Source organism: Aspergillus multicolor, assembly GCF_047715735.1.
Source record: "Aspergillus multicolor strain CBS 133.54 unplaced genomic scaffold BDW74scaffold_10, whole genome shotgun sequence".
Classification (NCBI taxonomy): domain Eukaryota; kingdom Fungi; phylum Ascomycota; class Eurotiomycetes; order Eurotiales; family Aspergillaceae; genus Aspergillus; species Aspergillus multicolor.
The window spans coordinates 860,319-887,787 of NW_027395961.1; the positions used below are offsets into that span (position 1 = coordinate 860,319).

Consider the following 27,469-nt stretch of genomic DNA (forward strand, 5'->3'; position numbering starts at 1 on the left):
AGATGAGTGGCGGGAGCTCGAATCCAGGGAGCCCGCTGGGCAGCCAAGCTCCATCATCCTCCAGATCACGTGCAGACTTGTGCCGCCAAATTTTCACGACTGGGGCCCAGGCGAAAATTACTTCAGAACACCTTTCCCCTCCTATTCTTCTCCCTCTTTTATTCTCTTCCTCTCCCTACACCACACTCTTCCCTCTTCATAATCACACATATTTCACAATGGGTTTCACCGACTTTGTTTCCGACGCTGGCCTCACCAGTATGTCCTCGAGTGTCTTCTTTCATCCCATTTTCAGTCGCTAATCCGTTACCCCTCAGTTGCCAACACCTTCTTTGGCTCTCGCAGCTACGTTGTTGGGTATGCTACCATCCTCCAGATTGCATAGGCTGCTACTACATCTTCGTTACCCTATTCCCTCTGAGCTTCTTTTTCTCTATGATGAAAATCAATTGGTCCGTGTTGATGAGGCGGCTTAAGACCCCGCCGTATGACTACACAACAATTGCGAGCAATCGCGTTTCTGATTTCTTGGAAGACTCAAGTCTTGTTTCTGCATCTGCTTTTCTTGCCGTCAGCCTAAAATATCGCTGAATCTTGACTGACTCGCCTAAAGCACCTCTCCCTCTCAGGCCGATGTCGTGACCTTCAAGGCCTTCTCCAGCGCCCCTGACGCTGAGAAGTACCCCAACGTTGCCCGTTGGTACAAGCACATTGCCTCCTACGAGACTGAGTTCGGCAGCCTGCCCGGTGACGCCTCCAAGGAGTTCACTGCCTACGGCCCCGAGGGTGCTGAGCTCCCCACCAACCCCAAGGACAAGCCCGCCGCTGAGGAGGAGGACGACATGGACCTCTTCGGCTCCAGCGATGAGGAGGAGGACGAGGAGGTTGCCAAGAAGCACGCCGAGCGTCTTGCTGAGTACAAGAAGAAGAAGGAGGCTAAGGGCCCCAAGCCCGCCGCCAAGTCCATTGTCACCATGGAAGTTAAGCCTTGGGGTAAGTCATCGCACCTTAGCTCTCTTTTTGGCCCACTGGATATTAACATGAAATCTAGACGATGAGACCGACTTGAAGCAGATGGAGGAGAACGTCCGTGCTATCGAGAAGGACGGTCTCGTCTGGGGTGCTTCCAAGCTCGTCGCTGTTGGTTTCGGTATCAAGAAGCTCCAGATCAACCTGGTTGTCGAGGATGAGAAGATCTCCATCGACGAGCTCCAGGCCCAGATTGAGGAAGACGAGGACCACGTCCAGTCCACCGATGTTGTAAGTGTATATGCCACCGTACGGTCAATACGATGCTAACCCCCCACCAGGCTGCTATGCAGAAGCTGTAATTGAAATGACCATTTTTAATGAATATCAATTGAGTGATGATGACGTTGCTGGTATCAAGGAAAAATATCTTGTCATGAACTTGAATGCCTAGAATGAAACCAGGGCAAACCTGGTTATCTTATGAACTAAAATCAACAACATTATACCCCACAACTATCTGTTTATCTTTTAGTGCCTTCTCATTTAATCCCACCTCTTAATTGTAGACTTGTAGTCTAAGCTAATGCCCAAGGGCCGTCGACTCAACTCTTCATGTTGACTCTATGCGCGCGGCTAGGAACAAAATACATATTCGTGGCGTTTGAGTTTAGTACCGTGGTTTCGTTATTCTGTTGCTGAGCAGCTGGAACCTTGAGTACAGAGGAACAAATACTTGCAAGATGATTCGCGGAAACAACCTAGATAGTAATACTTCATATCCGTGAGACGGTGAGATGTCTTCAGATCCATATGTTCGTGATATTGGGGTCTTGACTAAATCACGTGATCAGCTACAAAACAGCCAAGTCTATTGCGCCCGCTGAGCCCCAAGCTTCATTCGGGGTTGGACAGCCGACAACGTGAATGTAAATCGACCGCGCCGGCAATCTCTCCAAGCCCAGCAAGTTCCGACTACTGTATACTGCATTTGCAATCTCAGGCATCACAATGAGCTTCATAACGCGCCTCGTCACAATCTTTGGGCTTGTCCTGCTCGCTCATGCGTACGTTACCTTTTACAACCGGGCATCTTCAGGATGAACTTTTGGACGAGTGGACAAATGCTTACTGAGTCATGATATACAGTGGCTACTCTGCACATGAGCATACAATCCTCTACAGCAACGTCCACCTATCGTCGTCCTCCACGGCCCTCCCGCAAGACATCATCATTGAGGCCCTCGTTTCGCTCGTTATCGTCTCGGCGGGGCTAGTTTTCGGCGCGGAGAAGCTGAAGCCTGTGAGCTGGAGTGAGTGGGCGAAGGAGGTTGAAAGGGAGGGCGATACCAGAAACCCGTATGCGAGATTGGAGGAGAGGTACAGCTTCTGGGATGTGAGGGTGAGTACATGGCGGACTTCGAAGCCCGCAGGTTATCCCCGGTAGGAAGCCGTGGCTGATTGGCAATACAGGCGAAGAGAAAGGAGTTCGCAGACTGGATGCGAAGTGGCGCTGATGCTCCGCTGAAGGGTTAAGCCGAGGCCCTGCTTTGGTAAGGAGGGTTCGGCGACAATCGCTGGTATATAGGGCGCTGCGTGTATAGAATTTGAAGCGAAATTCTATGTCCCATTACTTTCTCTGAGTCTCGTTGCGTTCCTCCGGCCTTCATCTGCGTCGGATGTGAGATGCGCTTGGACCGGAGCCTTTGTTGTTTGCTGAACGCCGAGAGTGAGGTCGAGCAGCAGCACCACCCTTGATTGTAAAGTACAGTGCGCATAATTTTCCCCTGGTATACTTGAGGAGAGGAGGATTTGAACGACGCTCGAGCCCATGCCTAAGCTTGAGGCACTGTTCTCACCAGCTAAGCTAGTCTGGGCATGCTCGCCGGAGCCCGACGGTCACACAACAATTGGTATCGGCCCGTTCGTTTAGGAAGTGTCTCCCAGCCACCCTCAAGAAGCTCTCCGGATTTCGAACGCTGCGTACCAGCCGACTGACAAATGCAAGTTGATTGGACAATGATCACGCACGAAGCAAGCCACATTTGCATCCCAGTCATTCATGATTGACAGCCGAGCTCTCCCCACTCCCAGTCCTGCAGTAATACGAAGCGAGATTGCTGCCAGTGGCCTATGGTTTCCGTAAAACTATTACCAAAGTCCCTTGCATGCGAAGCCCCAATATTGCAGCTGCACGAGCCACGAGCAGAAGCATAACGTAATAATGCCTTTTCTGGAGGACCGGCCACGACCGACCTTGGCTGCCCCTTCGCTGTACCTTACAGTAAATGTAGGCATCTTGCTCCTGGGCCTAGACCAGGATGTCTCGGGATAGCAAGACACTACGTATACTTGAAACATAACATTCCAATCTTGGAGAAACAAGTGTGTGTCTGCATGGACTACTTTCTGCCTCCCGCCCTCTGGATTGGAGGAAACCGGTCCTCGATGAACCTCGTTTCTCGGAGCGGTCTACAATGATATTCATATGACCATAAGAACTTTGTAAGATCTTTACGCAAGAGAAATTAGTGTAGTTGAATCTTGAGGCTGAATGGGGACGATCATAGTCAAATTGGCCAATGGCGGTTTCATGCTCTACACCGTACCGGAGCCAAAACAACAGCGGACTATGCCGACTCAGAAGAGTCAGAACTGAGACATCGGACACTCGCAGAGCGGATAAAAAAAAGCAAAAATCTTGAAAAAGGAAGGTGAATATTCATTGCACAGGCAATAGTTGCGGCCTAAGAGGCAAAGCAGTCTCGGTATTTGCTTGTCCAGACTCCAGACAGCATGCGACGCGAAGCCACCCAAAAATAGAAGAAGCATACGCAAACCCCCGCGGCATTGGCAACCTTCCAGCCTCTCCTTCTCTCGCCCTATGCTCAGCTGGACACGAAGTGGTGCTCACAGCATCTGACACGAGTGGTAAGATTGCATACGTATTCCCCCGGCTGATATTGGTTGCTAAGAATATGCGCATTGCAGTTCGATCTCATGTCGTATTTCCTGCCTGTTACAGTGGCTGTACAGCCCAGCCTGCGCTGCCTTCCAGGGCTCAAACCGTGCATCAGCCACTCAGGACGCCGAGTCCAGACTCGTTTTTTCGCCTTGAGCAATAAGATTTAAGGGAAGGAAATCGCTGGACCATGCCAGAAGCGGGTCTCGCCTGAGATTCATCATTCATCCCTCCGTTCCTGTGGAGATTGCCACTAAACTAGGAGATGAATTGCAAGCAGGGCTGATGATCGATCGCTGCTAGCCTGGCCTGGCTCGGCCGCTCGACGGCGCTGGTGCTTGTTTTGCAGTATGCACCCGTTTGCTATTTTCGTGCAGGCTCACGGTGGCTCTGCTGGGGTTAGAGGCTTGCGCCTGTCACTTGCGTAATGGCCTTGTCCTACAGGAAGTGAATATAAATTCGCCCTCCTTCCCCGGTTTCATGGATGGTTCCTACATTCTCCATACCATCTGATATCAGCGTCTGCTTTTTGGCTTCGTCCTTCATTCCCCTATACATCAACACTCTAGCATTAGCTATTACACTCGCTTTATAATATCAAAATGCGTGTCTCTCTCATCCTACTCGCCTTCTCGGCTCTAGCCGCTGCCCAGCTCTCTTCTGAGCCAAAGGTCAGTCTTCATCCATTCGTCTGCGTACAGTTGGACCATGAACTAACCTGCCCTATAGGACTCTGAGGCTGCTGCCACCGAGACATCTATTGTTGAGACAGCCACAGAGACTCCCACGGACGTTTCCATTGAGACGACCGCTGTTGACACAACTGCTGTCGACACTGCCGTCGACACAACCACTACCGCCGACGATACCACCACTGCCCTTGAGACCTCCACTGCTGATGTCGACTCTGCTACGGAAACCACTGGCCCTACCACCTCCCAACCACTCATCCCTACCGGTTCAACCTCTGAACAGTCATCCCCCGTGATCGGCTCCTCTTCCGGCTTCACAAGCTCTCCTAGCCCTACCACTACTACCAGCACCCGCTCTACAACTTCCACCCGGTCCTCTACCTCCACAAGGACCGAGACCTCCACATCAACCTCCGACAACCAGGACGCCGAGGAGACCAACTCTGACAACGGAGCTTTCGCTCTCCCCACTGTAAACCCACTCCTCGGTGTCGGTCTGGCTGGTGCTGCTTTCGTCGCTTTCATCTAAGCTAACCACGAAGCCTGTCACCCAATGTCAGGTCACCTGAAAATGGTAACATGTAAGGGGGCTGGATTTATGTAATGAGGAATATGGATACTGTTATGGATTGTGCGCTCTCACTCTACGGAGTGTTTTGTATTAATGTTTGGACTTCTCTTCGATACTGTTAATGTTTGCCGGCGATAAAACTTGGACCTCGGCGCATATAGATCTTTAATACCAAAATGTTTTTGATCTAAGTGAACATGGCCTATCTGTAATCCCAGAAGGGAGTAATCAGTAGCTCGAAGTAAGTCTCTAAGCCAAAGTACTCAGTAGATCATCTCATTTCTCAATTACATTTCCTAAAACGCGTTGCGCGAGTCACGTGAAAGAAAACGCGTACAGCTCTCACGCGCTAGCCGTTGCTGGGCTGTCTAACAACTCATCAAAACAACAACCGGCGGTCGGCCTGAGCAACGCCCGGAGCAATTCAAATCTGAACTTCTGGATCGACACCAATCGCTTTTCTGAATTTCGCAATTTTCGGTATACGAGAAGTATTATTGGATCGATTTGAAACAAGCGGCAATAATTGCGGAGACCGAAGTTGTACGAAGGACGCCGGCTACCGAGACAAACTGGAGCTATCGCAAGCATACACTACGGAGTATACTTCATAACGTGGACTGACGGACCTCTTGGGGATCTATATATTGAAGGACAAACAAGATGGTGAGCGTTCCTGGTTGCCGCTATCCCTGCTAAGCGCTAATGCTTTTACCTCTAATTAGCCTTCGAAGCTGCGCCGCCTCGCAGCAGATCATGCAGCACTGCATGACGAGCTCCCTCCAAACTACCTCTTTCCCTCTGAAGACGCGCAGTCCGACGATATCACACAACTCACAATCCTGTTGGCCGGTTCACAGGGCACACCATACTCCCAAGGCCTGTGGCGATTACACCTGAAGCTACCGGAAGACTACCCCAAGAGTCCACCAAAAGCTACGTTTAGGACACGGATATGGCATCCAAATGTGGAGGAGTTGACGGGTGCAGTATGCGTGGATACACTGAAGAGGGATTGGAAGTCGACGTTGACGCTGAAGGATGTTTTGGTTGTAAGTGTTCACGCTGAGGCGTCGTTGCTGAGCTTTTCTGACCGTGACGGTGTTGCTTTAGACGATATCATGCCTACTCATCTACCCGAACCCGGACTCGGCGCTGAACTCGACGGCTGGAGCTTTGCTTCAGGAGAATTACGATGCCTTTGCCCGACAAGCCAAGCTGATGACATCAATACACGCCCCTGTGCCAGATGATATGCGGAACGAAGTAATGGAGGCAAAGATGCGAGGAGAGGACTCAGGAACAACGGTACCCGAACAACAGGAAGAGATGTCACGCAGCCTACGCACCCGGAAGGGAACTAGGGTCCAAACCGTCACGATGAAGAAGAAATCTGCCCGGATGCCTCAGCCCCGAGACTCAGAAAACACCCGGCCACGCCACGAAACACCAGACCAACACTACGACTTCCTTTCCGACGACGAAAACGAGAACCCTGCTTGCGCCTCGAAAGAAAACGACCCAGCCCTCTCCCCATCACCCGTCAAACTCGCCCCACCTCTTAGCCCTAGGAAAAACGCCCACGGCAAACGCCCGCTCTCCGTGCTCACAGCGTCCGCTATGGACATAGATCTAGAGCTGGAAGAAATGGACACATCCGACGGCATGATGACTGCATCGGAGCGCAACATCGCAGCAAATTCAACACCCACTTGTGATTCCTCTCCGCTGCGTAAATCGCCCAAACTCTCTGTCCACAGCCGCGTTAATTCCAGGCAGCTACGTGAAGACAGCTTAGGCATCGGATTTGACTTACAGATTTACGAAGATACCCCGGAAGCCTTGAACTTACGTCCTTCTATACCCAATCCATCCTCATCCTCTTCTCAAACACCTCTGAAAGATCTGGACCTCGATCTCGAACCTTCACCCGCCCACCCTCTTGCCACCCTTTCCTCTATATCTTCTTCGTCCTCTTCAAACCCAACACTCCTGAAAAAGCCCGTCTCCGGCATCCGCAAGGCCTTTGGGTCGGGGCTGAAGAAGGCAAAGCCACGCATCGGTATTCGTCGGCTTTGAGAGATACGGGAGTTCAAATCATGATTTCTTGTTACAGCTTTTGATTTATTCTGGGAAGGAGTCTCTTGTTTTGTTCTCGGGAAATGGGGTATTCAGGTTGATTGGCTCGGTTGGATATGCTGGTAACTGGGATTGTTTGCCGTAGATACGAGGCCCATTGCATAATGGCGTTACGGGGGTGCACTGGACTTGGTTTTGATTTGGTTTTGTGGCCCATCCTTTCATGCTAGAAGCGTCGGGCTTGAGGGCATTGATCTGGCTTATTGTTGCTGTTAAGAACGTCCTATATGTAGTGAAAATCGAGGCCAAGTTGACTAAAGAGTATCCGTCTGCTTCAAACAAGGCGAACGAGAGCAGGGCATGAGTTACGTGCATGGTCAAGCATCTGATAGCGCCTTCGTCTACATACTTGACTCTTGGGCTAGATTTGCGATTAATCAAAATAAAGCTCCAACTAATAAAGTGTGTATTGCGGCCTCTCGGTAAAGATAGCTAAGTTATGCAAGCGTCTCCCTACCTGGGAACTCAAGTTTCGACCGAGCCTGTGTGTAGGCATCAATATATCAAGACAACCGGACCATCATATCGACCTGATCGGCCCCAATATTATAAAGCAAAAGACAGACAGACAGACAATACGCTAGACAAATTAACAAATAACACAAGCTGGACAGAGCCACGGCCAGCGACAACACAGGTGGCTTTTCTGCCTGAATCATCACCAGGCGAAACCCAAAGGACAGCGAAGCATATAAAGACTCTTTGATGTAAGCGCGTCGGTGATGGTAGAGGTAAGAATATTGAACCCTCTACAGTGCGTAGGGGTTGACAGACCGGATGGTGAGGCAACTAGGAGGCAGAATGTTAGTCAAGAATGCGTAGAAAATAATCGAGGGCATCACTTACGGAGGACTCTTGCTCAGATCGGTCTTCAGAATGATGGGTACGCGAGTCATCTCCGTCACGTCTTGGATGTACTCGCCTCCCTCTTCCCGAAGCTTGAAGAGGCGGAGGTACTTCTCCTTGTTAGTAAGCTTAGCCTCAGGGGCATCGGCGGTGTTGGTGGCAATCTTGGGGTCCGAAAGCGTGCGTTGAGGACCTTGGGGCAGATGACCGTTGCGAGTGGGCGAGGGCGGCATGCTCTGAGTGGAGCGGTCTGCGGAGTTCAACGAGACGCCAGCTGCCATTTCCGTAACCTCGGAGACATCGTCATCGTCGTCAAACAAAGCATCAACATCATCAGCGGACATCGTTCCGGTCTCGGTTTGTCTTCTCAGAGCTTCCTCCCTTTCCCTGGCGCGTTCGCGAGCGGCTTCAGCCTCTCTTGCGGCTGCAGCAGCTTGGGCAGCACGAGAGTTGGCGGGCTTGGGACGTTCATCTTCGGGGATATAGGCTGACGAGGGCACGCCCTTCTCCCAGTAGAGTTCCAAGACACGAGAGTCCTTGCGATACTCTGCCTTCTTCAAGGGTAGCTGATCGCAGTGCACACGTTTCTCGAAACCATACTCGGGAATGAGAACATCAAATGCAGACTCGTAGACGCAAAGCACAATACCTTCGCTGATGAGGTCACCGCCAATTTCTTGGCGGAGTTTGTCCATACTGCGACAGGCTTCGATGTGAACGCTCTGCTCCTGGGCATTATGCGCAGAATCCTTCTTGTTGTTGCAGATATCTGCGGTCTTGTTGAGGGATTCAATGTCATCAGTAAACTCGATGGCGCCTTCAGATAATGCAGCCTCGAGTTGGCGATGGACGACAACATCAGCATAGCGGCGCAATGGGTTAGTAAAATGAGTGTAGACGGGTAGGTTGAGGGTGTAATGAGGACGCAGTTCGTCCTGGACTGTGCCTGCAACATAGTACTTCGCACGCTGCATGGACTTGACGAAAATCGTCTCCATTCCCTTGCGCAAATCATCGTCCTGAACCTTGCAAAGACTACTCTGCAAGCTTCCACTGCTGGACTCGTCGAGGCCAAACCCGAGTCTGTTCATGCGATCGACAAATGAGTGGAGACGACGGGGGTTAGGTGACTGCTGACGGCGAAGGAAAGCTTTGTCGGGGAGAGCTGCAAGTAGCTTGCGGGCAACAAGGAAGTTCGCTTTGAAGCTCAATTCCTCAACAAGCTCACGAACGGCCGAGGAGTCGAAGATGTTGTTTTCCACCGGTACATTCTCGTCATCCAGGGAATGGAGAAGACGCAGAGGAGGAATCTGTGAAACCCGGTTTCCAAGTCTCGCTTCGCGGAACTTAGAGGCTGTGCGCTGCTTATAGTTAGCCAGACAGAACCGAGACGTCAAAGAGATGATAAGAGTTTCTTGCCTGCAGTCCGCGAATGGTGTCAACTGAAACACCTGACAACGGAGCATTCGATGATCCCTTGATCACGGACTCAACCTCATCGTAACTCAGTCTACCAGCACTCTTGATGATACTCTTGCCGATCCAAGCATCGTCGTCAACGGCTCCCGTTTCCGGGTTGGCCTTGAAAACGACACTGACTGTCAAGCGCTCCTCACCTGGGAGCAAAGCGCATAGCTCAGTCGCGATACGCGGGGGTAGCAGTTTCACGAGACGATCAACAAGATAGACGGCAGTACCACGTTTCTTCGCCTCTCGATCAACCAACGAATTGGCCTTGACGAAGTGAGCGATATCGGTGACGTGGATGCCAATCTCTACCTTCTCGTCTGGCAGAGTCTTGAAGTGGTAGGCGTTGTCGAGTTCATTGGTTCCGCTCGGCTCAACGGTGAATGTAGTCTCCTGGCGGAAGTCCCGACGGGAAGACAGATCGGCCTCACTGGCGACGGACCAGTTTTCCCAGCCAATGCTCTTCAAGACGGCATCAGTGAACTCGTCGGAGCCAAAGTTGTTGTCGCGGAGAAGCGCCTCAGTTTCAACCTTCAAATCACCCATCTCGCCCAGTTGTTCAACCAAAGTACCGAAGGGATGTAGCGAGGTGATGGGCCATCTCTTGATGCATGCGACGAAGATGCGATTGGCGTAATCTTGATGCTTCTCGACAAAATCGCGCGGGGCTTGTTCAGTGGGGATCGCAATCAGGGGAACACGCTTGTCGGTAGGTTTGAACCAAACAATTTTCGGCTTGTCCTGCTGTCTATCCTGTTGGCGGCCATGGGCGCCGTCCCTTGCAAGCCTCTCAGCTTCCTGCTTCTCCTTTGTTGCTTGGCTGCTAGGGCGGAGGAGGCCAAGGGTACCAGAGAACATCTGGCCGGCGATACGTTCAATGACGGCGACAACGTGGCCAGCATATAGTGGTTTCTGTTCATCACTGATTTCGTCTTCTTCAACTAAGAGCAGACTCTGGCCCTCAACCTCGACATCATCGTTCTTCTTCTGAGTCGGACGCTGTCGGAGACTGCCCCGTCGGCGAATGCTACCGTCAGGTCCAATCTCTTGACGGTCACCGGTCGAGTCAGAACGGGACATCTTGTCTGTTCCAGCATTGCTACCTGACCTGGCATCAGTGATGTCCTTGCGCTTCTTCTTTTCCTCCTTCTCCCGCTTCTGTGACCAGACTTCGTCAACATCGAGAAGCTCGATAGCGACGAAATCGCCTTCAAGAGCACGGTTTCGATCCTTGCTACCGCAGATGAAGATGTCGGCGTCCAAGTCTGGCGTAGTAACGTAGGCATCAGAACGATTCTTCTTGTTCACCCTGAGAATACCGGAGACAAGTTGACCATTGCTCAAGAGCGCAGGAAGGTTGGCCTGGGGGAGATAAGGTGTGAATAGAGTTTTCCTCTGCTGCTGCTGCTGCTGTTGGGTTTGCTGAGCAGATAGCGGCTGGGGAGCGTGCTGACTAGCCTGGAGGCCACCTAGGCCCTGACCGTTGAGTTGCCCACCCTGTTGCAGAGCCTGAAGCTGGGCTAGCTGTAGAGGGTTCAACTGTTGCGCTCCGCCGAACATTTGAGGAGGAGCCATGACAACCTGACCTTGGGGCAGTTGAATCAACTGAGGCTGGCCGGGATACTGGAATGAGCCAATAGAGCCAATTGACTGGTTCATTGACGCGCGTGCGCGATGTCCAGGTTGGAACCCAGAGTTCTGCTGACCGAGGCCCTTTGACTGGTCCTGGGCTTGGGCTTGGTTGTTTGGCTGGCGCCAGTTACCGTCGAAGTTCCTGGATGGCGTCCGAGCATGGGAAGCTTGGCTGCCGCGGCGTTGGTTCTCAGGGCCAGCGGAACCATCGTTCGCAGGAAACTGGAAACCACCAGGGCCACGACCAGACAGCGAGCCACGGTTTCCACCAACAGCCATGGACTGACTGCGACCATGAGCACTCGCTCTGATGTTGCCGGCACGGTGGAGGCCTAGTCCTTGAGCCGACTGTGCTGTGTTTGGGGTAGTTGGTTTGTCGTCGGAGGTAGAAGGGCCCTCAGACGAGTCACCGGAGGGGGCAGGGAACTGGAACCCAGATGCCGCGCGTTTCTGCTGAGCGAGTTCGGCGGCCTTTTTGGCCTCCGGAAGAGCAAGAGAATGGCGTCGCTGGTGACCACCGCCGGGAGGGCCTCCACGGCCGCGACCGGGACCGCCGTTATCATTCTTTTGGAAGTTGCCCTGCTGTTGTTGGTTGTAGTCCGAATAGCCAGAAGCGCCCGAGGATGGAGCTGGAGGGGGCCCACCCATGCCGAAGCCCGGAAGGGCGGATTGATTACGGCGGTGGGAATGCTGATTCGAAGCGTTCCCGGGGATTCCCAGCTGCTGTTGTTGCGCAACCTGAGGGAACTGGAAGGCACCGAGTTGTTGCTGGGAGACTCCGCCCAAGCCCGCACCGCCACCCTGCAGAGAAGGCGTGAAGCCCGAAGCCTGGCCGATCTGCTGCGGTTGCAATAGACCCATACTGACATACTGCTGGTGCGTGGCTGCAATCTGCTGTTGTTGCTGCTGAAGCAGCTCGATTTGTTGCTGGATCGCCAGTTGTTCCACTGTGAAATATACTGTTAGCTTCGTCGTCGGAAGAAAGCAGCTAGCTCGAAAGCGCGGTCAAAACATACTCATGAGAGGGGTAAGCTCAGATGGGCTCCGTCTGTGAGCAATATGGAGCTTTCTTCCAGCTGGCCCGGGGACCCCAGATTGGTTTTGTTGGTCCATCTTCGCAATGAAAAAGGGAGCGTCGTGAGTGTAGAATGCCGAGCGATGAGAGAGCGTCTAAAGACCTGGGCTGACAATCGCTGGAATTTATTCGACAGGCGAGGCCGACCGTTTCGTTTGCGACAAAGAAAGGTGTCTGAAGTATGCTGGATAACGAGAGGGGCGAGTTAGTTACTGCGGGATAGGTAGGAAGGTGAGTTGAGTGGAAGAGCTGTAGGCAACAACCAGGCATCTCGAAGGGAAAGGTAAACAGGCGAGCGATGGCATATCCCAGCGTAGGCTGCGATTGCCCCGCGAGCGTGAAGGCAAAACAGTGCAGGGACAGAATAGGAAGGCACAGAGGAAAGCGGGATGAAGGAAGGGAGAGCCGCCGAAGGCTCGGTCAAGGTATGCTGATCCTCCGAGGGCACATACCTTCAGAGCGGTCGCTTGATTTGATATAAATTTACAGTATAACGTTTTTGAAGTTGCCTTTTTGGTTTGGTTGTCGACAGACAGTGGTCTCTTCCCCTTTTGCACGGAGTCGACTTCGCACCCGAGAGGAAAAGTGGGCGGCAACGACCGTTGTGTAGAAGCGGAAAAGCAGGCAAAAAAAGACAAAAAGACGTATACACAAAAGTAAGCACAGAGGCAGGACCTCTGCAGAGTTAGGACGGCAAAGACCGAAGGAGAGGATGAGGTTAGAAGAGCTGTGAAGAGGAGAGGGGAACTCCCGACTGCGTAGAGTAAGCGGGTGGGAGCTATCGGTTGCCCCAGAGTGCCATCCAAGCGATCTCCACCGCAACAAGGAAACCTCGAAACCTCAACCAAGAAGGTTGTAGCAGACTTTTTTTTCTTGGTTTGAAGAGGCCTTCCCCTTTTTTGCCTTGACAGGAATTGTACGTATTTTGTGACGTCGGAATTGCAAGGAGGAACCCGAGTCCCACTACTAACGGTTGGAGCCAGAGAGAGAACCAGAAAAGGGGGCAACTCAGGCTGCGAAGGAGAGCTGTTGAGTTGGCGCCTTTTCTTGGAAACGAGCCTTAACGATAATTGACCGTAGTCTTTCAGTGCGGCAGACGCAGCAGAGGATCTGACCACGCAGAAAGAGAATGGCGAATTGATAAGAATAACACGATTCTGTTGGCGGGACTTAGAAGGAATGGCCCAGTACTGGAGGAGTGGGGGATGGAGCAAAGAAGGAGGGGTAGATCAAAGGAGGGAGTGGGAGAGGACAGAGAGAGACAGGGAGAAGAGAGAAGCAAAGATAAGAGGATGAAAGAAGAGAGAAGAGGAAGAAAAAGAAATGGGGAAGATGGAGCTGGGGGAGAGAAGAAAGAGTGAATTAGCTAGTCGCCCTCGTAGTTCTTCAGGAGAGCAAATCAGTGGACAGGGACTGTCTCATACGGTCTACTTAATAATGACTACAATATGAACAAATCACGCAGGGCAGAGCTCAATATCGCCATCATCTTTTACTTAAACGCTCCATCCAGCTACCCCAGGATCCCTAGCAGATAATGCAGACCGAGAGGCTGATATCTGGATTCGGCAACTTCTCAAACCTACCATAATATGCCCCAGCAACTGGGATTACGACAAGACCCTTTTTGTTAAAGCTTGACGAGTATTGACTGGGCAAGAAGTCTAACTGTCACCGACCCGAAGGCACCGCTCTTTGGTCCCAAGAGGTTCTGATTCGCGATCACGAGCTGGAGTTGACAGCTCGATGGACCAAACGTATCGGTACCACGCGAGTTAATAATATCTCCCGTGAAGCGGGTTCATAAAGAAGACTGCCCATGTAGCTACCATGCAGGATAGAGAGCTGGCTGCGCAAGTACTGCAAGTAAGGTGCTTAGCGTAGGATCTTCGGGAGGCGACTTAGCCCCGTATCAACAGCCGAACAGCTTGCGCTCCGGGATTCTAGGCTCTTCGCACATGGATGGACGACACCGCGAATGGACCAAGCGGTATGGCGTACCCAGAGCAGTGTTCCCTGTCTCTTAAGCCTCCGAACTCCGGCAACGCGAGTGTTGGTCTCGTGTCTCGAGAATGATTGTTCCCTGAAGAAACCACGGTCAGTTTGCCGAAGGACTCGGTCGTTTGAGTGGTTCACAGACCCACCAAAGCTCTGGACAGACGGAGCCCCCTTCTACCTGAGACAGAGGTTCGTCTCGCTTTGAGAGGCTTCCGGCTTTGGAAGAATCAACGGGCAGTGATGGCTCTATCGGATCGTAGCACATCCTTTTCTGAAGTCAATTGGCACGAGAGTAATTGCAACGATCAGCTTGAATGCGAGATCTCATGAAGGCCGTCATGATGTAAAGAACCCCGTCCGGGACCAAGGAACTTGCGCGACCCCAGAAAACGGCACGGGCGCCGAGGATCATCACCGGCATCTCTCGTTGAACAGGGTGTCCGGCCGCCCAGACAGACCACTTTAGCTCTTCTGACTAATCAGCGCCTATGCTGATCGAGTCTCTCGGAACAAAAAACGGAGCGCGTTCCAAACTACCGCTGTATATCGCGTCCGGTGGCTTTCATTCTCTTGTAAAAAAGAGCCCAATTTCTCTTTCGCGAAGCCCCAAACAAAGGGTGAGTTCGTCGAGTTACTGCCGTGGTATGCATTGGCTCCGTCGCTCATTCGCCAGTTTCCAGGAAGTGTCAGCCCTGTACCTATGCTCGGCATCGACGCCGTACCTGGTCGCTCAATTCATTCTTCGGATTGCACTCGTTTCTTTCACGAAGATACCACTCTAATTCTCTTTGAATAATCGTCCAATGAATCAAAAATTTCAGCCGGTCACGATTGTATAATTTCCCGTCCTGCTACCCTCAACCTTCGTTTTTCTTCGACAGGACGCCCCGGAACTGGGAACAGGAGTTTATTTCCTTCGTCCGGACTATGATTCATTGCGCACCTACTTTCTGTCAGTACAAAGCGCCCCATACCTGAAATCTGAGCCTTCTTCGACCCTCACTTCGCGCGAACCTCAACCACAACTGAAGTACAACCGTAAACATGGGACGGTCCAGTTACCCTTCACAGCCAGACAGCCCGTCTAGGCAGCTAATGCTTGACCTGACCCGAGACTTGGAGCAACTACGCGTGCACAACTCAGAACTAAAAAAGGTCAAAGCGTACGAGCGACGATCTTTCTACGAGAAGCTTGACAGAGTCGACAGCGAACTGGAAGCTCAGCACAATGCAGCACTTGACATGGTTGCTGCTCGCCATGGGCAAGTCTTGGAGGAAGCCGAAGAGACGCTGAAGGCCCACCAACGCGCGGTGGAGGAAGAGCACCGTCGTAAGCTGGAAGAAGCCCGCAGAGAGGCGGAACGGATAGAACGCGAGAAGGCGGAGAAATTGCGGAGGGAGCAGGAGATCGCCAAGATGAGAGCTGAACGCGAGGCCGCCTTGAAAGCTGCAGAAGAGGCGAAACGCAAGGCGGCCGATGAGCTTGAAAGGCGGAAACGAATCGAGCAGGAGGAAAAGGAGCGCCAGGAGAAGGAACAAGCGGAAGAGGAAAAGAAGAAACGTGAGGCAGAAGCGCAGAAGGCCGAACAGGAAGCCACACGGTTGAAGGAAGAAGAGGCGGCTGAGAAGCAGCTCGCCGCGCGTCAGAAACAACTCGGTGGCGGCCGGCTGTCGGAAGAAGAAATCAAAACTCACCAACGATACGTCGAACTGCATCAGCACCTGAAAAAATTCCGCCAGTACCTCCGAGATCAAGGTAAATCGAATCCGGCCATCAAAGAGAACATGGGAAACCTGCGCCGATCGATCAAGAAGTGCGTTGGCCAACTGCGTGAAGGAAAGGGTGTAAACAAAACTCAGGTTCGTGCCAAAACAACATTTCCAACCAACACAGAAACTGACCATATATTCTCTCGCAGACTCAAGAAATCCGCCTCAGTCTTGAAAAAGCCGCCTCCATAGCCGAACCATCTGTCGACGTCCGCCAATTCATCGCCTTCCCACCCGAAAACATTGCCAACTCGGATGACAACAAAGTCCCGGCCCTTCTAATCTACGGCCTCAACATCCTCGCGAAATCCCTAATCTCTTCCCTCATAACAGAAGCCTCTCTCAACCAAGGCCACGCTGAACCCATTGGCATCATCGCCGCCCAAATTTTCTCCATGGACGCCTTTGTCTACAAGGGTATGCACATGGTCGACATCCTCTGGGCAAAATACCGCGTCGTATGCCCCGCGCTCTGGGGCTTCACCGGGAACGAGAAGACCGAATCCGGTAGAAAAGCGCTGGGGTGGTGGCGCGATGGTGGCGCCGACGGGCCCTTCGTCAGAGAACAGACGCACTCAGAGCGCATGACTGCCCTGGGTGCTGGATTTGCCGCGCTGACACTGCGGAACTTCGGCAAGACTGCGCGCAAAAACCCGTTTCCCAATACGCTTTACTGGTTCGCTATGCATAAGATCCTCAATATACCCATCGCGGACCTCCAAGAGACTCATATTACACTGCTTTCGGCTATGCTGAGATCCTCTGCTGAGAGGATAGTCGGCTTCTTTGGACATATTGGGTTGGCCTTGATGAGGAGGGCTATTGTCGAGTTGCCAGCTCAGATGCCCGGTCAGAGCATGGGAGTTAACCAGCTCAAACTCTTGAAGGATCTTTACCAGCGCGAGAAGAATATTATCATATGATGTACCGTGGGCACCGAATCAATCACACCCACACCACAAACCGAAAGAGACGAAACATTGGGGCACCGTTTTCAGACAGAGCGAAAGGCGACATCCTTCAATACGCTCGCTGACAGCAAAAATTACCCATATTCAAAAACTCGTCCTATGCTAACCGTATGCATGAGTTTCGCCTTCCTGCTCCGCCTATCTACAGCAGATCTGGGCACTCAGTATAGCCAAAATGGCCGTCAATGAGACTTGACGGCAAAGCGAACGATATCGGCCTGCATATAAACAAGATAGCCCAGCGCTCGAACTCCAAGCGAGAGTTTGGCCACCAGTGGTTTGCCTGCACTGCGCCTGGTGGGACATCCCGAAGACGCGGGAAGCAGCCTGCGACGTTGGGGGAAAGATGCCGAACGTTATTAGCCCGGTGCTCTTACAAATCTCCAGGCTCTCTTTGAGCATGCAAACAAACAGACATGGAAATGGGAGAAGGAAATAACTAACTCCCCAGCATTCTAGATTAGATCTGCCTATCTTGTATAATCGTGCACCGTCAGTGTAAGGGCGCGCGTATTTGGATAACATGCAGGAAATTATACATTGACGGGATTCTTTGTAGCTGTACTCATCTATGGATTGCCCAACTCACTAGACCTTTGATAGAAAAAAGAATCGTTTTTCTCGGTTTTGCTGCTTCAGGCAATTCTTCCTGGCCCGAGATATATATCTCGAACAGCAGCAGGCAAAACAAATGGACCATCACGACCGTCATCATACAATAAAGACTTCAAGTTGCTCTAAGCAGCCTACGCAATGCAAGTCAACCACCATCTAAGCGATGAAAATTCAGTAAAAAGGAAGCGAACATTGAGTGGCCGGAAGAAAAAAGAACAGTTTAGTGTCCATTCTCATCTAAACAAACGATCTTTGACTATCCTGATCACGAGGAACCCACAGAAGAATAAAGACAAAGAAAATAATTCTAAAAGTAGATCTGAGAGAGCGACAAAGGTAAGTAAGTACCTAGCTAGGGTAGGTTAAAAATTAATATGTCCCGGAGAGAAGAGAAGAAGACAAAGACTATGCAGAAAGACACGGAAATTAGAATTAGCAAATGGTATCTGGTGTAAATATCATGAGTAAAGAGCACGGTAAATAACAAGGCAGGTGAGAGGAGAAATAAGCCCACCTCGTACCAGTATTAGATACAAGAAGATATAGTAAGGAACTAGCTGGGAAGATTCAGCTTAAAGCAAGACGACGCGCTGTATTAACACAGTTTTGAAATGATGAAACGAACAAAGGAAAAGGGATTATAAACAGTCTATATGTATCATGCTATTTGCGGGCCGAAGGGGCCATCGGTCAGCTCTTTGGGAGAGGCCGAGATGAATCCGTCAGCGGTGCTTTCGTCTTCTCCGAGGGGAGACTCCACCGGGGATTCCGCTGGGGACTCATCCTCGGACTGCTCCTGGGACTCCGCCTCCACATAGTCGGTAGGCTCCGCGTCGTGGTCATAGCTTGACCCGCGCAGGAGTGGCGGGGTGCTTGGGGGCTCTGGCAATTTGCCGGCCGCACGCGACGATAGTGGCCTGGGTGTGGTGTCGATGCCTTTCAGTGGCCGGCTTTCTGATGGGCGTCTCCAGGTTGGGCCAGCCGCCGCACTGTTGTTGGGGCCATTCTGCCGAGTATTGGAACTAGGAGGGGTCAGGAGTCCGGAGAGGAAAGAAGTCGCGGGACTTGGCTTGGAGGGTGTCTGTTCAGAGCTCGCATTTTCCCTGCCCTTGCGCCAGTTGCCCCATGCTGCGGCCGCCGCTAGAGGTAGAGCACGTGGGGATGCAGTCAGTTCGGATAGAGAGGGCAGGCTTGGGAAGCTTTGGCCGTTCATGGCCCTTTCCTTCTCCTGCTGCTGCATTTGGAGATTTGCCTTCAGACGAATAGCGGCATCGCGGACGGATTCCTTGTTGAACGATGGCTTTGACAACGTGTTGATGATGTCTTGAAGGTCATCAAGACGGACACCGAGAAGTTCACGCAGCCAAGTAATTTCTGTATCGCGCTCCTTGATCTTGGTGGGGGCATCCTTATCGACAGCGGAGAGTTCGGCTTCAAGCTCGTCGATGCGTGTTTCACGTTGCTGCAGTTGGTCCTGCAGGACCAAGATCGACTCTCGGAGAGCCTGGGGCGAGATCTTCTCAGGTACCGACGATCCCTGGTTGAACGGCAGCGAAGGCGAGCTGGAGTGTGAGGGCACGGTCGGTCCTGCAGATTTGGCTGATTGTGCAGCCTCGGCAGCGGCACGAGCAGCCGACTGGGTGATTTCGAGCTTCTCTTCGAGGTGTACAATTCGCTCTTGGAAGTGCTTGACCTTGTCTTCCGACAACTGTAGTTTCTCAAGGTAATGGTTCTCCGTCCGCGTTTTATCCTCAGAGGAATTGTGCATAATGCGAGCGTGGCGTTCGCGGAGGTCGTTGAGAACACGTTCATGCTGTTGCCGCTGATCTTCCATGGCGGTTTCCTTGGACTGGATAGCATTGGCCACAGCAGTAGCCTTGGTTTCATGCGCTTCCTCAAGGAGCATTTCGTAGCGCTCTCGTGCAGTGTCACTGTCAAGTTTGACATTGTCCAATTGAGTCTCAAGGCGGTTGATCTGGGCCTCGAGCTCGGCACGCACAATGTTGACCTGGGTGGTGGCAGCCTCAATTTCAGTCTCCATAGAAGCCCTGGTACGCTGAATCTCAACTCTGCTGCTTTCACGGGCCTCGCTGAACTCGCGCTCGAACCGAGCAGCCTTCAGATCCAACTCCTGGTTCTTCTGCCTCAACTCGTTGACAAGCTCCTCAAGCCGCTCATTCTCCTGCTGCGATTGTCCGAAGATGAACTTCAGCTTCGCGGCCTCACGCTCCTGCTCTTCTAGCGTCGCAACCTCGGTTTCGAGCTTCTCACGCAACTTCGTCTCCCGGTTGTGGGATGCCCGTAGTTCGTTGTATCTGGCGTTCATCTCTTCTTCCTTGCGACGCCAAGAGGCTTGATCCCGGGTAATTTCTCCAGTAATGGCAGCTAATTGATCTTGGAGCCCGTCCATCTTTCCGCTAAGGTTCTGGCGGATGTGAAGACCGTCTTCGATGCGAACCTTCATGTTAGCAACGGTGTTGCGTAGTTGGTGGTTCTCGGCCTTGGCCTCTTCCAGACGAGCATTGCTCTCCTCGGTTTCCCGCTTCGCGCTATCGGCCATGAAGCGGTATTCGTCGAGCGTGCCCTGGAGTGTAATGTTCTTGGAAGACAGCTCATCAAGTGTCAACCTGGTGCTTTCGCGTTCCTTTTCGAGCATAACAGCTCTCTGCTGGAAGCTCTCGTAGTACGGCATCTTCTCTTCCTGGAATTGCAGTAGTCGTGCTTCAGCAGACTCGGCGGCCGCACTGTGACGGGCAGCTTCGTCTTCAGCATCCTTAAGCAAGCGCTGGAGCTGTGCAATGGTGTCCTGCGCGTGTCTTCGCTTCTTGTACTCGGTTTCGGTTCGCTCGTCGGCACCTCTCAACATCTCTTTCAAGCTGTTGATCTGAAGCATGAGACTGTCGGCTCCGATTTCTTCCGCATCCGAGCGCGAGCGAGAGTTTATTTGAGTGGCAACGACATCCTGAATCATTTCGCGTAGGCCGGCGGTTGGATCTTGAGACAGTTTCTGGGCCGTCATCGCGTGCAGCTCAGCGACGGTATGACGAAGCTGTTGGAGTTCTTCCATGGCAGGCTGTTCTGGAGCAGGAGCAGGAGCCGGCTGAGGCTCATGGGCTGCCAGTGCCTCCAGGAAAACGTTCCTGAGCTTCTCGAGCTTACGCTCTTTGCGGTGAAATGGTGATCTCGCCCTGTAAGACGCATTCTCCTCGAAATCATCTTCGTCTTCGTCATCGGCGTCACTATCCATAACCTCAGCAGATGTACTTCGCAGTGCCAAAGAAGCATGGGCAGGAGCAGAAGCCAAAGCGGCAAGAGTGTCTTGAATCGAACCCAGCGCGTTCTCAAGAGGGTAAAAGCGTTCGTCAATTGCGGATCCGAGCAGTTCATTGATACGGCGATCAAAGAACCTGCTGCGATTCTCCAGTTTGATATCTTCTCCGGAAGAAATCATATCATCCCAGTCGCTGATATGGTCATTCCGGCTCAGGAGTTGTCGAACAGGCGAGTGGATGTTGGAGACCACGCCCTTGGTAGGAGTAGCTGTGAAATGGGACTGCGCATCGAAATCAAGTCTAGGCACATTGAGAGTATGAGATACGGCGCCCCTTCCAGGGCTTGGGCTCGGAGGTTCACTCCTGTTGTTTGCGTGATCATGGCGTTTCTCTTTTGATGGCGCTGGTACTGGCTCCGGCAGGTGGCTGGCGGGCTGGGGAGTGCTGATGCGTTCAACGCCGACATCAGAATCCTCATTGAGCTGATCCATAATGGCATTGAGCTGGTCTTCGTCAAGGGAGTCTTGGTCTTCCTCGACGTGTGTACGATCCTCTTCTGCTTCCGGAATATCTTCCGGCTGATCATCCTTTGCATTGACATTCGCAGAAGCCGACAGCTCTGTGGATAACTGTCGCGCAGGTGGTGACGGCGGGCTGGCCACAGCGAAGCGGGAAGCCATCAGGCCCTTGTTTGCCTTGGGTGGCGTGTCCTTTGGAGGAGGTGCTGGTGGCTCAGCATTAAACGGCACGAATTCAGCGATGGAGGGCTTAAAACTGAATGGCTTCGCTAAACCAGATAGAGCGCTCTTCTGACCGAACTGAATAGGCTCGGGCTCCTTGGCTGGCTCTTGCTGTTCCTTTGACACCTCAAATTCAGGCTTATCTTCAGGAACCACTTCAGGGCTCTCATGTTGTATCTCAATGGGCCCGGCTACATCAACCTTAGCCTCGGAAGGAGCCCAGGTAGAAGCTTCGCTGGCTGGCGTATCCTTACGTCCAATGGGATTGATTTGAGTAACGACGGGTTTTGAGTCCTGTTCAGGAAGAGCGTTTTCCTTACCCTCGGCAGGCGCGTAAGAAGCGGTTGGTGCGTGCTGAGGCTGGAAGTTACTAGCCTCGCCCAGCGGATTCGATATACTGAACCCGGCCTCGCCTTCGTCACTTCCGCCGACGCGTCGAGCACGCTTATGCCGATCAGTAGGATATGGGCGGCCACGAGAATCGCTGGATACCTTGACTTCCTTGCTATCCTGCTCGTCTTCCTTCACTTCATCTGGTCTCACAATGGGAATGGCCTTTGATTTCTTGGCGGATTTGGATATTTCCGCGAAGTCAATATCGTCAAAGATCTTGGTCCTACTGGGACTGAAGTCAGGCGCAGCGACGTCCAATGGCGCAGCGGACGGGGCCGAGAACTTGAATTCACGGGACTGACTGTCTTGACTGCCGTGGAAGACATTGTCAGTCTGGCCAGGAGTAAATGCAGGAGCAGCAACGTTGAGCCGCCCAGCAGGTTGTTCGGCACCGAAGGTAAACACTGAGTGCTCCAATGTAGGAAACTGGAAAGCATTTTGCTGCTGGAAGGGCCGTGGCTGCGGAGCAATCTGACCGGTTGGTGCGAACTCCTTTGCCTGAACGTTGAGACTGGACGTTGACAGTTTCGAGCGGTGTCCACCAACAAAAGACCCATTACTGGGTTTCGGCTCATGCCAGGGAAACTGGTTGGCGAGCGATCCATTGCGGCGGGGCGTCCCAGATAAACTAGGATTGGTGTCAATATCTGAGCCGTCATGGGCAACCTCAGCGTTATAAGCATCTCCGTAAAAGTGGTTGAGGTGCTGAGCCATGTGTTGAGGCGCGGTGGTTTCAGGCAGAGCCCACCTAGAGTTCAGCAAGCTAGGCGCATTGAGGCTGTGATGCATTGGATCGTAGTCACCGTCGTCAAGCTCTCTGTTGATAGTATCTTCCAGATGGTAATCCGGAGTGATTTGGTCGATACCCCGCTGAAGTGTTTCGCTAAGGTTATGGCCGCGGCTGTGTCCGCGAGGAGTAGGCTGCGCAATCTCAACCGTAGACGCATGGAAGTTGTCCGGGTTTGGCGGAGGTGTTCGGAGCGGCCGAAGCTGATCCTCAGCGTAGTCATCTTGAGCCTGGTGGTGAAACTGATCATTGAAGACGTCTTTCTGTTGACCTGCGAGGTCGCCAAATCCAGGATGGAAAGCATTTGGATCGTTCATTGGAGAAACAGGTGACAACATAGACGTAAGACTAGACAGAGTACCTGGGATAGTTGACGTAGGACCGCTTTGGCGCAGATTGAGGAAGCTCTGAGGTGTAAGGGAGCCTTGCGCGGGCGGCGTTGGCTGAAAGGGAAGAAACCCTGGCATGATACCTTGGTCAACACCGTAAAAGGGCGTTTGCATACCAAACTGAGATGCCGGTGACGCCAAGGACGCGATCCCATTACTCATATTACCCCCTTGTGTGAGCTGCGGCGAGAAAGGATGATGCATTGACAGAGGATTGCTAGCGGCTGATGCAGATGGGATTGGTGGAGATGCAACAAGACCTGGGAAGGGCGTCATAGGATTCAGGGTAGCAGGTGATGGAGAAGGTTGGATTTCGTCACCGCCTCCAAATACACCCAAGGCCCTTAGCTTCTCTTCTTGCAGGTGGTTAACATACTCATCCCAAAGCGCCTTGTTCGGAAAGCTGACGTTGTAACTGCCAGGGTTCTGTTCGTCCTTCAGATCGTTTACATCGGGGTAAAGCGGGCGACTGGCGCCTCCGAGCTCAAAATTGAACGGATCTTCTGGCGCGCTAACATTGAAGCCTCGGACATCATAGCCTAGCTCCTCCCATTGCTCCAAGCCCCGTCTGACATCTTCGGCGGTTAAGAGCCGGTATCCAGACTCCTCTGTACCTCTTTTGTCGTATAGAGGAAGGTCAATAACACAACCTTTGCCACGCCAGGGTATTTTCTTCTTCTGTCTCCGCGGCAAGGGCTTTTCCTCTGCTGTCTTCGCCGCGGCGATGCTTGCTTCAGCAGGTATAGTCGGCGTGTCCATCGTCGGCGCAGGTTCCTTTTCTTCTACCGGCGGTGGTGGGAGCGGCTTCTCGTCTGGGGGAAGAGGCTTGTGTTCTAACCCAGCAGGCAGCGTCTCCTTTGTGTCGGCCATGGTGTTTGACTGCTCTTTGTCGTACGCAAATCCCCAAAAATCCTCCTGTCGAAGAGTATCTGTTCTCCTGTGAAGGGACTCCTTGATTTTGCGGAGTGGCCCTGCCTTAGCAGCAGATCTCCGGTTGACAAAGTCGGCTAGGGTCGGGGTTTTGAGCAGATCCTGGCCCCGAGAGTCCTGTTCCAACCCAAGCCAGTCGTCAGAAGCGTCGTCAGCGAAGTGGTTCGCGGCCGTAATGAACGATGGCGCTTCGCTACCGGAATCGTCGCTTAACCAGTTGCTTCGCTCGGTTCTTTGCTGACCAGAAAGGTACTGGTTGATCCAATCCTGCGTGAAATCCTGTATCGACTTTCCTCGTCTGCTCTCTGGAGAACGATCAAGGCTACCACTGACTTCAATGGTTGGACCCTCCAACGAGTTCACGTGTCTGTTCGGCTCGAGCCCGAATTGTATCGAGATTGGAGAGCTATCTCCCGAGTCGCGATCAACACCGGCGTCTTTCTGACTTAACGACCAAGAGACTGTTCGCGGACTGGGTGCAGCGTACGGCGAACCCCAAGCTGTGGTATAGTACACACTACTCTCCGCCTTCTTATCCTCCGGGGACGTGGTCGACGAGTCCAAAGCACCACGGTATTTCGGTAGGACGGGTAGGGTTGACGGTTCGTTGAAGGCGACGCTACGACTCCCTGGAGAGGTTGGACGGCCAGGTGATCCAGCGGCCGAGCGACTCGACGCACCTGGAGATGGGAATGGCGACTGCAGCGGGGCCGACAGCAGTGAACTGTCACGCAGGCCAGATGGGTTTGTGGAATGCGGCGGTGGGGGAGAAAGCGCCGAATTGGCGGAAGACACGGTTTGACCTAGATCTAGAAAAACAATGCATTAGCAATGAACTTTGACAATTGAGCCTCATCGGAACGTGGCCGGGGGGGTTTCGTATGCTGGTGAAAACACAGCTTGAAAAGTGACCTACCTTCCGTGTCGACTCTTGCAGCAAGCACTTGCTTGCTGCTCTCCTTATTGTCCAGAATGTTGAAGCATGGAATTCAAACCACCAATATCTTCCAGCTCGTCGATACTTTATCGCAGGACCTTCTGACAACCTCAGACGCAAACGCAGACGCCGATGCGGAGCTGTTCGTAGGAGTCGTGTACGGGGCGAGTCGCGGCGATTTGGCGGAACAACCCCGTAGATGGAGCGAGGGGGCTCTTCAGGGGGGAGGGGACGGCAACAGAGATGATGAACAACAGATTACAGAAACCTAGGGTATGCGAAGGACTTGGACATGGCGCACACGCGAAGGACAGCCGGATCAAGGTTGAACGATGGAAAAAACGAAGAATGACTGACACTAGGGGAGTTGGCTTTCAAGATTATTTTGCCGGGTTGCCTATCGGGGTTGGGCCATGTCACAATTTCCAACGGGCAATCTAAGCAAGCAAAGCAGTATTTTACCGTACGTAATCACCTCCAGCGCCCTAAACAAAGGCCCTTTATTTCCACTAGTAGCAGTTAGCTGGCCACCAGCTCCGTAGGAGCTCCGAGGTGACAAAAATCATTGGCTACCATACTACGTATAGCAGGTTAGCATATCGTTAGTAAACAATGATAATTGAGGTAAATTCGAGTCTAACTCTCTGCAGTTGTACTCCGTACTCCGAGGCTGCGGACCCTTGTGCTTGCTGCTTTGCCAACTCACCGCCATGTAAGAGGTGCAGGAAAGACGCGCTGCATTGTTTTCTGCCTCGGCCTTGGACGATCGTCGATTACGCCGTACTCGAGGAGGATAAAAATGGACGTCATGCCTCACTAGACACTCGTAAATACATCTTCATTGAGCCAAAAGCAGCATGATCTGAAGCCCCTGAGCGCCCTGCAAATTGCTGGACCATAAACATTAGAATTCAACCAAACAACGCGCCGCTCGTGGTTTGTGTCTGCCACTCAGGGGTAAAAGTGCGCTATGAACCACGGTTCCCGCTTAGCCGTTACCATACTTCGACTAACCCACGGTCGGAGGCTATAAATCATGCATTATGGCCTCATATGATGTAACTATTCTTCAGGACTCATCTCGCTTATTCAGGGCATGGAGTAGTCAAACGCGCGACCCGGAATCTTGGCATATTCCGTGTTTATGTGGTAAGATATGATATAAATCTCAGATACAGAAGCCCAGATCGGACGTATTCCGACTCTTACATCAACGCAACACTAGTTCGGGCACGACATGTCGAACTTGGCCTTGCGGTCGTCGGTAAAGAGACCCCAGTGTTTCTCGTCCTTGACCTCGCCGTTGTCACCCTTGCTATCGGGCTTCCAGCTCTCATCAAAGGCCTCGAAGTAGAAGACATCAATACCCCAGGTGAGCATGGCGCAGACAGCGTTCTTGTAGTACTTTTCAGCGGATTTAGTGCTGGCCTTGGCAGCGCCGTAGTCGGACCCGCCGTCTATGATTGTCAGTATAAGTCGGAGAATGGAACCGAAGAAAACTCACCAGTAGGCCAGCCGCTCTCGCCGTTTCCGAAGCGGATGTTCTTCGCATTGTCGCCGGCAACCTGTTCGATGTGGGCTTTGGCCTGCGCCATGTCATCGAAGTAGGTAGCAGTGGCATTCTCAATAGGCTGGCCTTGCCAATACGCGAAGCCGTTCGCCATGCTTGGAGAAATTAGCAATGGAAGACAAAAGATTATGGATCTATCCGCGGGGCCTTACAAGTAGGTAACGCCTCCGGTGATGAGAGGGTCCGCAGTACCGTCGGCAAACTTGTTCCAGCTGTCCACAGTACCGACCTCAACACCATCGAACTCCTTCTTGACCTGGTTGATTCTCTTCAGGAGCTTCGGGGCATCAATCAAGTCCCCGCGGTAGAGGCACTCGGAACCGACGGTGATCGCGTGGACGACGTCTTCGTTTCCGGGGACGGACTTCTGCAGAGCCTCGAAATCTTGGTTGAAGGACTCATCGTAATCGGGCCTGAGAAGCGACGAACGTTAGCACCTGAGATGGCCCTGATTGAACAGGGAAAATACCAAACGCCCAGCACAACCTTGAAGCCCTTCGCCTTCGCAGCCGGAATGATGTTCTTGGCAGTGTCGCAGTTGCTGGCGGAGTAAGTACGGACGAGGGTCGTCAGGTGCTTGATCGCATCGAAGTCTTTCTTGTAGTCATCGGTTGTTTTGCAGGATGAGTCCGGGTTCTGGTTGCCCAGAGCAAGTCCGAAGGTTCCGCGTTCAGCGAGAGCCGGCATGGCCGCCGCCAACAGAGCAATGGCTCCGGCGACACGCATTTTGATATATCCCTGGCG

At 52.5% G+C, this 27,469-nt stretch overlaps 8 protein-coding genes across 8 annotated transcripts; 5 read left to right on the forward strand and 3 right to left on the reverse strand.

Annotated features, from left to right (window-relative positions):
- Positions 1-85: 85 nt before the first annotated feature.
- BDW74DRAFT_15132 (translation elongation factor 1 subunit beta) lies at positions 86-1,719 on the forward strand. The gene is made up of 5 exons (XM_073724159.1): positions 86-258; positions 318-357; positions 614-993; positions 1,052-1,260; positions 1,311-1,719. Exons 1-5 carry the CDS (start codon positions 219-221, stop codon positions 1,329-1,331), a joined length of 690 nt encoding a protein of 229 aa, XP_073584717.1. The 5' UTR covers positions 86-218; the 3' UTR covers positions 1,332-1,719.
- On the forward strand, positions 1,657-2,547 carry BDW74DRAFT_15078 (membrane magnesium transporter family protein). Its single transcript, XM_073724068.1, has 3 exons — positions 1,657-2,036; positions 2,119-2,371; positions 2,443-2,547. The coding sequence occupies exons 1-3, from the start codon at positions 1,981-1,983 to the stop codon at positions 2,503-2,505; spliced, it is 372 nt and encodes a 123-aa protein (XP_073584718.1). The 5' UTR covers positions 1,657-1,980; the 3' UTR covers positions 2,506-2,547.
- Positions 2,548-4,311: 1,764 nt separating this feature from the next.
- Positions 4,312-5,342, forward strand: BDW74DRAFT_15190 (putative GPI anchored protein). The gene is made up of 2 exons (XM_073724274.1): positions 4,312-4,602; positions 4,685-5,342. Exons 1-2 carry the CDS (start codon positions 4,534-4,536, stop codon positions 5,150-5,152), a joined length of 537 nt encoding a protein of 178 aa, XP_073584719.1. The 5' UTR covers positions 4,312-4,533; the 3' UTR covers positions 5,153-5,342.
- Positions 5,343-5,857: 515 nt separating this feature from the next.
- Positions 5,858-7,273, forward strand: BDW74DRAFT_167616 (putative ubiquitin conjugating enzyme E2; the record flags this gene model as incomplete). The annotated part of the gene is made up of 3 exons (XM_073726716.1): positions 5,858-5,873; positions 5,945-6,246; positions 6,308-7,273. The coding sequence occupies 3 exons, from the start codon at positions 5,858-5,860 to the stop codon at positions 7,271-7,273; spliced, it is 1,284 nt and encodes a 427-aa protein (XP_073584720.1).
- An 809-nt stretch (positions 7,274-8,082) lies between these two features.
- ssdA (mRNA-binding translational repressor SSD1) lies at positions 8,083-12,391 on the reverse strand (the record flags this gene model as incomplete). Its single annotated transcript, XM_073726717.1, has 4 exons — positions 8,083-8,122; positions 8,180-9,540; positions 9,599-12,225; positions 12,295-12,391. 4 exons carry the CDS (start codon positions 12,389-12,391, stop codon positions 8,083-8,085), a joined length of 4,125 nt encoding a protein of 1,374 aa, XP_073584721.1.
- Positions 12,392-15,264: 2,873 nt separating this feature from the next.
- BDW74DRAFT_15264 (putative RNA export mediator Gle1) lies at positions 15,265-17,137 on the forward strand. The gene is made up of 2 exons (XM_073724404.1): positions 15,265-16,211; positions 16,271-17,137. Exons 1-2 carry the CDS (start codon positions 15,396-15,398, stop codon positions 17,042-17,044), a joined length of 1,590 nt encoding a protein of 529 aa, XP_073584722.1. The 5' UTR covers positions 15,265-15,395; the 3' UTR covers positions 17,045-17,137.
- On the reverse strand, positions 17,138-17,673 carry BDW74DRAFT_15258 (uncharacterized protein). The gene has a single exon (XM_073724390.1). It carries the CDS (start codon positions 17,615-17,617, stop codon positions 17,231-17,233), a length of 387 nt encoding a protein of 128 aa, XP_073584723.1. The 5' UTR covers positions 17,618-17,673; the 3' UTR covers positions 17,138-17,230.
- Positions 17,674-18,365: 692 nt separating this feature from the next.
- Positions 18,366-27,451, reverse strand: BDW74DRAFT_177687 (putative myosin class II heavy chain (MHC); the record flags this gene model as incomplete). Its single annotated transcript, XM_073728952.1, has 6 exons — positions 18,366-25,027; positions 25,618-25,664; positions 26,402-26,612; positions 26,660-26,820; positions 26,878-27,138; positions 27,195-27,451. The coding sequence occupies 6 exons, from the start codon at positions 27,449-27,451 to the stop codon at positions 18,366-18,368; spliced, it is 7,599 nt and encodes a 2,532-aa protein (XP_073584724.1).
- Positions 27,452-27,469: the final 18 nt, after the last annotated feature.

Excerpts from the sequence above, each read along its gene's own strand:
- BDW74DRAFT_15258 (XM_073724390.1), bottom strand. The coding sequence starts at position 17,617 with ATGTTATCCAAATACGCGCGCCCTTACACTGACGGTGCACGATTATAC.
- BDW74DRAFT_15264 (XM_073724404.1), top strand. The coding sequence starts at position 15,396 with ATGGGACGGTCCAGTTACCCTTCACAGCCAGACAGCCCGTCTAGGCAG. Across the intron at positions 16,212-16,270 it reads AGGGTGTAAACAAAACTCAG|ACTCAAGAAATCCGCCTCAG; the intron begins GTTCGTGCCAAA and ends ATTCTCTCGCAG.
- BDW74DRAFT_15078 (XM_073724068.1), top strand. The coding sequence starts at position 1,981 with ATGAGCTTCATAACGCGCCTCGTCACAATCTTTGGGCTTGTCCTGCTC. Across the intron at positions 2,037-2,118 it reads CTTGTCCTGCTCGCTCATGC|TGGCTACTCTGCACATGAGC; the intron begins GTACGTTACCTT and ends CATGATATACAG. Across the intron at positions 2,372-2,442 it reads ACAGCTTCTGGGATGTGAGG|GCGAAGAGAAAGGAGTTCGC; the intron begins GTGAGTACATGG and ends TTGGCAATACAG.
- BDW74DRAFT_15190 (XM_073724274.1), top strand. The coding sequence starts at position 4,534 with ATGCGTGTCTCTCTCATCCTACTCGCCTTCTCGGCTCTAGCCGCTGCC. Across the intron at positions 4,603-4,684 it reads AGCTCTCTTCTGAGCCAAAG|ACATCTATTGTTGAGACAGC; the intron begins GTCAGTCTTCAT and ends GCTGCCACCGAG.
- BDW74DRAFT_15132 (XM_073724159.1), top strand. The coding sequence starts at position 219 with ATGGGTTTCACCGACTTTGTTTCCGACGCTGGCCTCACCA. Across the intron at positions 358-613 it reads TCTCGCAGCTACGTTGTTGG|CACCTCTCCCTCTCAGGCCG; the intron begins GTATGCTACCAT and ends ACTCGCCTAAAG. Across the intron at positions 1,261-1,310 it reads ACGTCCAGTCCACCGATGTT|GCTGCTATGCAGAAGCTGTA; the intron begins GTAAGTGTATAT and ends ACCCCCCACCAG.